Here is a 12,000-nt window from a genome sequence, read left to right as displayed (position 1 = left end):
CCGCAAACAGAGGAAATATCACAGGACAAAAACAGTGTGAGGTAATTCTTGGAACAGTGCAAAAATAGTATGGTTAAAAATAGCATGGTTAATTAATAAATAGTAAATATTATTACGACCAGTTCAGTTTTACTGGGCTATCGAGGGGACAGTACGATTTCGGCTTACATGTGTGTGTGGTGGTGTAGGAGTACAGTCATTGGGGGTACAGGAAGACGTTAGGAGGGATCATAATATAATAATAATAATAATAATAATAATAATAGCTTACACTTATATAGCACTTTTCTGGACACTCCACTCAAAGTGCTTTACAGGTAATGGGGACTCCCCTCCACCACCACCACTGTGCAGCAACAGCAGCCATAGTGCACCAGAACACTCCCCACATAGATATTGTAACACTACAGGGTTCACACAGACACCCTTGCCTGCTGCCACCACATCAGGGACTTGAACCCAGGCCTCTGGCATCGCTCAACAGGGACCCAGCCTGTTGAGCTAAAGGGAGATCTCCCCCCAGCTCTTACACACTCACTGGTGGCCGTGAGCATTACGATGTATACAAAACTTACTCGGTTAGAGAGGTAAAGTGCGAGTGGTGTTTACCTTCCCCCTCCCCCCCACAATTAACTGCAGTGTTCCCTCGCCTTCGGAGTTCATTTGATTTTTTTTTTATGCTGGAGTCTATGGTTTTGTCCAGCTGGAGAAACCAAGATAGCTCCGGGGAAACTTGAAAGTTTCAACTGCCACTTCAGCGGAATGGAGTGGAGGTTCACCTTAAAAGGCCAGGTTACCAGGAGGTCTTGTACAATTCACTGAGTTTATATCTTACTTTGTCTGGCCGCTTCGTTTTCAAAAAGAAACTAAAGTAATTCACGGATTTCCCCCCCATCTGTAGAACGATACTACGATGCTTTATGATCCTGCACTCAGTGCAAGTGGATGCGTTAAAGCTGAAGCTGCATTAGGAGCTGGGAAAGTTCAGTGTTGATCTCTTGAAGAAACGGGGATACCGAAGGAGCTCTTGTGTTTTTCCCCCCAAACCGCTTGTGTATTACAGGGTTCCAATAAAGATATTTCAGTACGAAACCCGTGTTCAGAGTTTATTTTAATGAAGGCAGGGCCCACCCATTCAGCCAGTGAATTTGTCGCTGTAGGAGGGGAACCGGATGGAGATGGATATACATTCGTTTTTTTATCAGTTTATTTCTCCACATTTCCGCAGTAGGCTGCGTTCCTACTCTCTGTATTCCATGATCTCTCCCTTTCCTCGTCCCCTTATCCCGAATAACCAATCCGAAAACAAAGACATGCGTATTCATGTAACCTGTTTACAAACGTATATTGTACTGTGCTTTTTTTTTAAGAAAGGACACCCTGTCTGTGTCTGATGGAGAGCAAGCTGGGGTCTGTGAAAAGATCATTCCTAGTGCAAGAAATTGTGAAGGGTTAATAAAGTGATGTTTTGTTCTTATAACTCTCAGGCGATTCACTCTTCCTGACTGGGTGGCGCTAGAAGATGCAGTGAGGTTTATTTCAAGGGTGAAGAATCTCCTCTTTCTCGGCTCCGCTCCTCGGTTGTTTTGAAGCGGCGGCGACGGCGCCGAGAAATTACGCCATCACGCTGCGCGGTGGTGCCGGCATTTCAACTCCTGGCCCTGATAGAACCCGCTGTTTAAAGGTGAATAATCAAGATTAAAGGTACTGTGTTTTTTTTTAAATACCTCCTCATCTCGTCTTTCTTGCACGCCGGATCTTTTTTTTTTTTGCTGCTGCTGCAGATCCGTGCACACTCTGCGAGTCAGTGAGAAAATGGCGGATTCCCTGCTCACTCTGCAAACCGAGCTCCAGTCCTTCATGGAGGTGTTGCTCAAGTCGATCGTGTGGGAAGTTTCCGAGTTTTTACGAAACGGGGTGTCTGATTCTGAGGACGGGTTTCAAGACAAACTTCGCGGCGTCGCCCAGCTCCTGGTGAGACGGGCCGTGTTTAAGATCACCCAGTGTGTGGAGGAGACTTTCGGGACTGAGATGGCGCAGCTGAAGAGGGAAAACGAGATCCTGAAGGTGAGATTGCGGTTCTGGGAGAAGGAGCAGGGAGCAGGAGGAGATCGGGGACAGACAGATCGTGATGGACACACGCTTCCCTGTGAAGCCCCTGCAGAAGTAAAGGAAGAAATGGACACGGAACCGGAGCTGTCAGGTCAGTGGGGTGACTTGTATGAAGTCAGAGTGTGTTTAAAACCAGTGTCTTTAACGTCCTCACTGGTGAGAATCCAGTGGAGGGATGCAGAGTGAAGTGGGAGAGATTTGTGTGATGTAGCAACGGGAGTCTTAACTGGAAACTGAACTGTTTTGTCCGGTTACGGTGCTGAAAACATCGGTACATCGGGTGACAACAGCACGTTTAGACTCAATACTCTCATCGTTGGATCACTAGCAACAAATATATATATATATTTTTTGCATTTCTAAATTCAGATTGCCGACACATATAATGTGAAACTGTATTCTGGAACTATACTTTTTGGTCGTTGGTATGTAATTAATCTGACTATAAAAATTATTATAGACGCAATAATTGTGTAACTGAATCAATCAATATAATTTAGCGTCATTACCGAACGTATTGTATTTGTATAACAATACTATACTGAAATTATAATAATACATATAATGTATAATAATAATACAAGATATAGTATTAATCTTTAGGTTCGTTGAAAAAATACCAGATTAGTATTTTAAACGTAAGTGTGTCTGTATTAACCCCTCTCTCAGTGCAGTGCTCATGTCCTGGAGTGTCCAGTCAGTGTGTCTGTATTAACCCCTCTCTCTCTCTCAGTGCAGTGTTCATGTCCTGGAGTGTCCAGTCAGTGTGTCTGTATGAACCCCTCTCTCTCTCAGTGCAGTGTTCATGTACTGGAGTGTCCAGTCAGTGTTTCTGTATGAACCCCTCTCTCTCTCTCAGTGCAGTGTTCACGTACTGGAGTGTCCAGTCAGTGTGTCTGTATGAACCCCTCTCTCTCTCAGTGCAGCGTTCATGTACTGGAGTGTCCAGTCAGTGTGTCTGTATGAACCCCTCTCTCTCTCTCAGTGTAGTGTTCATGTACTGGAGTGTCCAGTCAGTGTGTCTGTATGAACCCCTCTCTCTCAGTGCAGTGTTCATGTACTGGAGTGTCCAGTCAGTCAGTGTGTCTGTATTAACCCCTCTCTCTCTCAGTGCAGTGTTAATGTACTGGAGTGTCCAGTCAGTGTGTCTGTGTGAACCCCTCTCTCTCTCAGTGCAGTGTTCATGTACTGGAGTGTCCAGTCAGTGTGTCTGTATGAACCCCTCTCTCTCTCAGTGCAGTGTTAATGTACTGGAGTGTCCAGAACTGTTGCCTCTTATGGCGTTTAAAATACCTATAATACAGTAACAGGACTTTTAGAAATAAACATATTTCGAACAGGCCATAAATAATCAAAATATTGATAACCAAGTTTTTTTTGTAGAGTTTTGCAATATCCCGTGTGTTAAATATCCCTGTTAGAAACAGTGACGTCAACTTTCTGCCTGGTGTTGTCTGATTTCGGTGCAGAAAACATTTGTGATAACACTAACAGGGTAGAGAACACGTCGTTCAAATTTAAATTGACTTAATTTCAATGTTTTAATACTAGAAGAAGCACTGTAAATCAGGGGTGTCAAACTCTCGTTCTTGCGGTCCAGTTTATACAATCTTAAAATAACAAGAAATATGAATTTCATTTGAAATTGTTTGCATTATTGGTGTTTGTTTTAGCTGATCGATGCCTTCTGATATGCACCCTCCACGGAATGACCAGCAGAACCTACTCATTACCCTGTGAACGTGATTAAAGAAACTGTCAAAACGATTTATGTAGTGAGCAATCTTTTTTTGTTCTTGTTAAGAGGTATCTGGTGAAGCAATTTGGAAAAATAAATGAGGAAATAAGAAATGAGGTGCGATATTTCTACCCGATACTACAGAAAAAAAGGAAGGAATTTCTCCTGTGAAAACTAAATGTAACCGATTTTAAATTTACTGCTGTCCCAGGTGAAACGAGGCTCATCAGCAGTCATGAAAATGCAGTCGTGTCTCTTACTGTGATGGTCCAGGACTCTAAAGGTGAGACTGAGTTGCTCTCATGATTCTAGTGATTGTACCGGTATCAGCACTGTATACAACACTCCTATAGCCCTCAGCCTCTCTCTCACACCTCACCAGCCTGTATACAACACTCCTACAGCCCTCAGGGTCTCTCTCACACCTCACCAGCCTGTATACAACACTCCTACAGCCCTCAGCATCTCTCACACCTCACCAGCCTGTATACAACACTCCTACAGCCCTCAGCATCTCTCACACCTCACCAGCCTGTATACAACACTCCTACAGCCCTCAGCCTCTCTCTCCCACCTCACCAGCCTGTATACAACACTCCTACAGCCCTCAGCATCTCTCACACACCTCACCAGCCTGTATACAACACTCCTACAGCCCTCAGCATCTCTCACACCTCACCAGCCCTCAGCGTCTCTCACACCCCACCAGCCTGTATACAACACTCCTACAGCCCTCAGCATCTCTCTCACACCTCACCAGTTTGTATACAACACTCCTACAGCCCTCTGCATCTCTCTCACACCTCACCAGTTTGTATACAACACTCCTACAGCCCTCAGCGTCTCTCACACCTCACCAGCCTGTATACAACACTCCTACAGCCCTCAGCATCTCTCACACCTCACCAGCCTGTATACAACACTCCTACAGCCCTCAGCATCTCTCTCACCTCATCAGCCTGTATACAACACTCCTACAGCCCTCAGCGTCTCTCTCACACCTCATCAGCCTGTATACAACACTCCTACAGCCCTCAGCGTCTCTCTCACACCTCACCAGCCTGTATACAACACTCCTACAGCCCTCAGGGTCTCTCTCACACCTCACCAGCCTGTATACAACACTCCTACAGCCCTCAGCATCTCTCACACCTCACCAGCCTGTATACAACACTCCTACAGCCCTCTGCATCTCTCTCACACCTCACCAGTTTGTATACAACACTCCTACAGCCCTCAGCGTCTCTCACACCTCACCAGCCTGTATACAACACTCCTACAGCCCTCAGCATCTCTCACACCTCACCAGCCTGTATACAACACTCCTACAGCCCTCAGCATCTCTCTCACCTCATCAGCCTGTATACAACACTCCTACAGCCCTCAGCGTCTCTCTCACACCTCATCAGCCTGTATACAACACTCCTACAGCACTCAGCGTCTCTCTCACACCTCACCAGCCTGTATACAACACTCCTACAGCCCTCAGGGTCTCTCTCACACCTCACCAGCCTGTATACAACACTCCTACAGCCCTCAGCATCTCTCACACCTCACCAGCCTGTATACAACACTCCTACAGCCCTCAGCATCTCTCAAACCTCACCAGCCTGTATACAACACTCCTACAGCCCTCAGCCTCTCTCTCCCACCTCACCAGCCTGTATACAACACTCCTACAGCCCTCAGCATCTCTCACACACCTCACCAGCCTGTATACAACACTCCTACAGCCCTCAGCATCTCTCACACCTCACCAGCCCTCAGCGTCTCTCACACCCCACCAGCCTGTATACAACACTCCTACAGCCCTCAGCATCTCTCTCACACCTCACCAGTTTGTATACAACACTCCTACAGCCCTCAGCATCTCTCTCACACCTCACCAGTTTGTATACAACACTCCTACAGCCCTCAGCATCTCTCTCACACCTCACCAGTTTGTATACAACACTCCTACAGCCCTCAGCGTCTCTCACACCTCACCAGCCTGTATACAACACTCCTACAGCCCTCAGGGTCTCTCTCACACCTCACCAGCCTGTATACAACACTCCTACAGCCCTCAGCATCTCTCACACCTCACCAGCCTGTATACAACACTCCTACAGCCCTCAGCATCTCTCAAACCTCACCAGCCTGTATACAACACTCCTACAGCCCTCAGCCTCTCTCTCCCACCTCACCAGCCTGTATACAACACTCCTACAGCCCTCAGCATCTCTCACACACCTCACCAGCCTGTATACAACACTCCTACAGCCCTCAGCATCTCTCACACCTCACCAGCCCTCAGCGTCTCTCACACCCCACCAGCCTGTATACAACACTCCTACAGCCCTCAGCATCTCTCTCACACCTCACCAGTTTGTATACAACACTCCTACAGCCCTCAGCATCTCTCTCACACCTCACCAGTTTGTATACAACACTCCTACAGCCCTCAGCATCTCTCACACCTCACCAGCCTGTATACAACACTCCTACAGCCCTCAGCATCTCTCTCACCTCATCAGCCTGTATACAACACTCCTACAGCCCTCAGCGTCTCTCTCACACCTCACCAGTTTGTATACAACACTCCTACAGCCCTCAGCATCTCTCACACCTCACCAGTTTGTATACAACACTCCTACAGCCCTCAGCGTCTCTCACACACCTCACCAGCCTGTATACAACACTCCTACAGCCCTCAGCATCTCTCACACCTCACCAGCCTGTATACAAAACTTATACAGCCCTCAGCGTCTCTCACACCTCACCGGCCTGTATACAACACTCCTGCAGCCCTCAGCATCTCACTCACACCTCACCGGCCTGTATACAACACTCCTACAGCCCTCAGCGTCTCACACTCCTCACCGGCCTGTATACAACACTCCTACAGCCCTCAGCGTCTCACACTCCTCACCGGCCTGTATACAACACTCCTACAGCCCTCAGCGTCTCACACCTCACCAGCCTGTATACAACACTCCTGCAGCCCTCAGCATCTCTCTCACACCTCACCAGCCTGTATACAACACTCCTACAGCCCTCAGCGTCTCACACCTCACCAACCTGTATACAACACTCCTACAGCCCTCAGCGTCTCACACCTCACCAGCCTGTATACAACACTCCTACAGCCCTCAGTGTCTCTCTCACACCTCACCAGCCTGTATACAACACTCTTACAGCCCTCAGCATCTCTCTCACACCTCACCAGCCTGTATACAACACTCCTACAGCCCTCAGCATCTCTCTCACACCTCACCAGCCTGTATACAACACTCCTACAGCCCTCAGCATCTCTCTCACACCTCACCAGCCTGTATACAACACTCCTACAGCCCTCAGCATCTCTCTCACACCTCACCAGCCTGTATACAACACTCTTACAGCCCTCAGCATCTCTCTCACACCTCACCAGCCTGTATACAACACTCTTACAGCCCTCAGCATCTCTCTCACACCTCACCAGCCTGTATACAACACTCCTACAGCCCTCAGCATCTCTCTAACACCTCACCAGCCTGTATACAACACTCCTACAGCCCTCAGCATCTCACTCACACCTCACCAGCCTGTATACAACACTCCTACAGCCCTCAGCATCTCTCTCACACCTCACCAGTCTGTATACAACACTCCTACAGCCCTCAGGGTCTCTCTCACACCTCACCAGCCTGTATACAACACTCCTACAGCCCTCAGCATCTCTCACACCTCACCAGCCTGTATACAACACTCCTACAGCCCTCAGCATCTCTCAAACCTCACCAGCCTGTATAAAACACTCCTACAGCCCTCAGCCTCTCTCTCCCACCTCACCAGCCTGTATACAACACTCCTACAGCCCTCAGCATCTCTCACACACCTCACCAGCCTGTATACAACACTCCTACAGCCCTCAGCATCTCTCACACCTCACCAGCCCTCAGCGTCTCTCACACCCCACCAGCCTGTATACAACACTCCTACAGCCCTCAGCATCTCTCTCACACCTCACCAGTTTGTATACAACACTCCTACAGCCCTCAGCATCTCTCTCACACCTCACCAGTTTGTATACAACACTCCTACAGCCCTCAGCATCTCTCACACCTCACCAGCCTGTATACAACACTCCTACAGCCCTCAGCATCTCTCTCACCTCATCAGCCTGTATACAACACTCCTACAGCCCTCAGCGTCTCTCTCACACCTCACCAGTTTGTATACAACACTCCTACAGCCCTCAGCATCTCTCACACCTCACCAGTTTGTATACAACACTCCTACAGCCCTCAGCATCTCTCTCACACCTCACCAGCCTGTATACAACACTCCTACAGCCCTCAGCGTCTCTCACACACCTCACCAGCCTGTATACAACACTCCTACAGCCCTCAGCATCTCTCACACCTCACCAGCCTGTATACAAAACTTCTACAGCCCTCAGCGTCTCTCACACCTCACCGGCCTGTATACAACACTCCTGCAGCCCTCAGCATCTCACTCACACCTCACCGGCCTGTATACAACACTCCTACAGCCCTCAGCATCTCTCACACCTCACCAGCCTGTATACAACACTCCTGTAGCCCTCAGCATCTCTCTCACACCTCACCGGCCTGTATACAACACTCCTACAGCCCTCAGCGTCTCACACTCCTCACCGGCCTGTATACAACACTCTTACAGCCCTCAGCGTCTCACACTCCTCACCGGCCTGTATACAACACTCCTACAGCCCTCAGCGTCTCACACCTCACCAGCCTGTATACAACACTCCTGCAGCCCTCAGCATCTCTCTCACACCTCACCAGCCTGTATACAACACTCCTACAGCCCTCAGCGTCTCACACCTCACCAGCCTGTATACAACACTCCTACAGCCCTCAGTGTCTCTCTCACACCTCACCAGCCTGTATACAACACTCTTACAGCCCTAAGCATCTCTCTCACACCTCACCAGCCTGTATACAACACTCCTACAGCCCTCAGCATCTCTCTCACACCTCACCAGCCTGTATACAACACTCCTACAGCCCTCAGCATCTCTCTCACACCTCACCAGCCTGTATACAACACTCCTACAGCCCTCAGCATCTCTCTCACACCTCACCAGCCTGTATACAACACTCTTACAGCCCTCAGCATCTCTCTCACACCTCACCAGCCTGTATATAACACTCCTACAGCCCTCAGCATCTCTCTAACACCTCACCAGCCTGTATACAACACTCCTACAGCCCTCAGCATCTCACTCACACCTCACCAGCCTGTATACAACACTCCTACAGCCCTCAGCGTCTCTCACACCTCACCAGCCTGTATACAACACTGCTACAGCCCTCAGCGTCTCTCACACCTCACCAGCCTGTATACAACACTCCTACAGCCCTCAGCATCTCACACCTCACCAGCCTGTATACAACACTCCTACAGCCCTCAGCATCTCTCTCACACCTCACCAGCCTGTATACAACACTCCTACAGCCCTCAGCATCTCTCTCACACCTCACCAGCCTGTATACAACACTCCTACAGCCCTCAGCATCTCTCTCACCTCATCAGCCTGTATACAACACTCCTACAGCCCTCAGCATCTCTCTCACACCTCACCAGCCTGTATACAACACTCCTACAGCCCTCAGCGTCTCTCACACCTCACCAGCCTGTATACAACACTCCTACAGCCCTCAGCATCTCTCACACCTCACCAGCCTGTATACAACACTCCTACAGCCCTCAGCATCTCTCTCACCTCATCAGCCTGTATACAACACTCCTACAGCCCTCAGCGTCTCTCTCACACCTCACCAGTTTGTATACAACACTCCTACAGCCCTCAGCATCTCTCACACCTCACCAGTTTGTATACAACACTCCTACAGCCCTCAGCATCTCTCTCACACCTCACCAGCCTGTATACAACACTCCTACAGCCCTCAGCATCTCACACCTCACCAGCCTGTATACAACACTCCTACAGCCCTCAGCGTCTCTCTCACACCTCACCAGCCTGTATACAACACTCCTACAGCCCTCAGGGTCTCTCTCACACCTCACCAGCCTGTATACAACACTCCTACAGCCCTCAGCATCTCTCACACCTCACCAGCCTGTATACAACACTCCTACAGCCCTCAGCATCTCTCAAACCTCACCAGCCTGTATACAACACTCCTACAGCCCTCAGCCTCTCTCTCCCACCTCACCAGCCTGTATACAACACTCCTACAGCCCTCAGCATCTCTCACACACCTCACCAGCCTGTATACAACACTCCTACAGCCCTCAGCATCTCTCACACCTCACCAGCCCTCAGCGTCTCTCACACCCCACCAGCCTGTATACAACACTCCTACAGCCCTCAGCATCTCTCTCACACCTCACCAGTTTGTATACAACACTCCTACAGCCCTCAGCATCTCTCTCACACCTCACCAGTTTGTATACAACACTCCTACAGCCCTCAGCATCTCTCTCACACCTCACCAGTTTGTATACAACACTCCTACAGCCCTCAGCATCTCTCACACCTCACCAGCCTGTATACAACACTCCTACAGCCCTCAGCATCTCTCTCACCTCATCAGCCTGTATACAACACTCCTACAGCCCTCAGCGTCTCTCTCACACCTCACCAGTTTGTATACAACACTCCTACAGCCCTCAGCATCTCTCACACCTCACCAGTTTGTATACAACACTCCTTCAGCCCTCAGCATCTCTCTCACACCTCACCAGCCTGTATACAACACTCCTACAGCCCTCAGCGTCTCTCACACACCTCACCAGCCTGTATACAACACTCCTACAGCCCTCAGCATCTCTCACACCTCACCAGCCTGTTTACAAAACTTCTACAGCCCTCAGCGTCTCTCACACCTCACCGGCCTGTATACAACACTCCTGTAGCCCTCAGCATCTCACTCACACCTCACCGGCCTGTATACAACACTCCTACAGCCCTCAGCGTCTCACACTCCTCACCGGCCTGTATACAACACTCCTACAGCCCTCAGCGTCTCACACTCCTCACCGGCCTGTATACAACACTCCTACAGCCCTCAGCGTCTCACACCTCACCAGCCTGTATACAACACTCCTGCAGCCCTCAGCATCTCTCTCACACCTCACCAGCCTGTATACAACACTCCTACAGCCCTCAGCGTCTCACACCTCACCAGCCTGTATACAACACTCCTACAGCCCTCAGTGTCTCTCTCACACCTCACCAGCCTGTATACAACACTCTTACAGCCCTCAGCATCTCTCTCACACCTCACCAGCCTGTATACAACACTCCTACAGCCCTCAGCATCTCTCTCACACCTCACCAGCCTGTATACAACACTCCTACAGCCCTCAGCATCTCTCTCACACCTCACCAGCCTGTATACAACACTCCTACAGCCCTCAGCATCTCTCTCACACCTCACCAGCCTGTATACAACACTCTTACAGCCCTCAGCATCTCTCTCACACCTCACCAGCCTGTATACAACACTCCTACAGCCCTCAGCATCTCACACCTCACCAGCCTGTATACAACACTCCTACAGCCCTCAGCATCTCTCTCACACCTCACCAGCCTGTATACAACACTCCTACAGCCCTCAGCATCTCTCTCACACCTCACCAGCCTGTATACAACACTCCTACAGCCCTCAGCATCTCTCTCACACCTCACCAGCCTGTATACAACACTCCTACAGCCCTCAGCATCTCTCTCACACCTCACCAGCCTGTATACAACACTCCTACAGCCCTCAGCATCTCTCTCACCTCATCAGCCTGTATACAACACTCCTACAGCCCTCAGCATCTCTCTCACACCTCACCAGCCTGTATACAACACTCCTACAGCCCTCAGCGTCTCTCACACCTCACCAGCCTGTATACAACACTCCTACAGCCCTCAGCATCTCTCACACCTCACCAGCCTGTATACAACACTCCTACAGCCCTCAGCATCTCTCTCACCTCATCAGCCTGTATACAACACTCCTACAGCCCTCAGCGTCTCTCTCACACCTCATCAGCCTGTATACAACACTCCTACAGCCCTCAGCGTCTCTCTCACACCTCACCAGCCTGTATACAACACTCCTACAGCCCTCAGGGTCTCTCTCACACCTCACCAGCCTGTATACAACACTCCTACAGCCCTCAGCATC

At 49.7% G+C, this 12,000-nt stretch overlaps 3 protein-coding genes across 6 annotated transcripts in view; 1 reads left to right on the top strand and 2 right to left on the bottom strand.

The window, feature by feature from the left end:
• Positions 1-12,000, bottom strand: part of LOC148662626 (uncharacterized) — a 783,119-nt gene that overhangs the window by 370,862 nt on the left and 400,257 nt on the right. The gene's annotated exons all lie outside the window — the stretch shown is intronic.
• LOC148662637 (uncharacterized) overlaps positions 1-12,000 on the bottom strand; it is a 186,980-nt gene that overhangs the window by 65,034 nt on the left and 109,946 nt on the right. The gene's annotated exons all lie outside the window — the stretch shown is intronic.
• The window catches only part of LOC148662643 (uncharacterized), a 53,477-nt gene that overhangs the window by 1,393 nt on the left and 40,084 nt on the right, over positions 1-12,000 (top strand). Inside the window, exons 2-4 of one of the 3 annotated variants that reach the window (XM_088632203.1) lie at positions 1,488-1,684; positions 1,785-2,203; positions 4,062-4,133. In XM_088632203.1, the coding sequence (XP_088488329.1) occupies positions 1,816-2,203; positions 4,062-4,133 (460 nt within the window). In that variant the 5' untranslated portion in view covers positions 1,488-1,684; positions 1,785-1,815. Of the gene's footprint in view, positions 1-1,487; positions 2,204-4,061; positions 4,134-12,000 lie in introns of all 3 variants that reach the window. The other 2 variants (XM_088632202.1, XM_088632204.1) reach the window with 2 other exon arrangements.

The sequence above is a fragment of the Lepisosteus platostomus genome, chromosome 5, assembly GCF_059453375.1.
Source record: "Lepisosteus platostomus isolate fLepPlt1 chromosome 5, fLepPlt1.hap1, whole genome shotgun sequence".
Classification (NCBI taxonomy): domain Eukaryota; kingdom Metazoa; phylum Chordata; class Actinopteri; order Semionotiformes; family Lepisosteidae; genus Lepisosteus; species Lepisosteus platostomus.
Note: the sequence above shows the minus strand (reverse complement) of the source record. Positions and strands in the feature narration are given on the sequence as shown.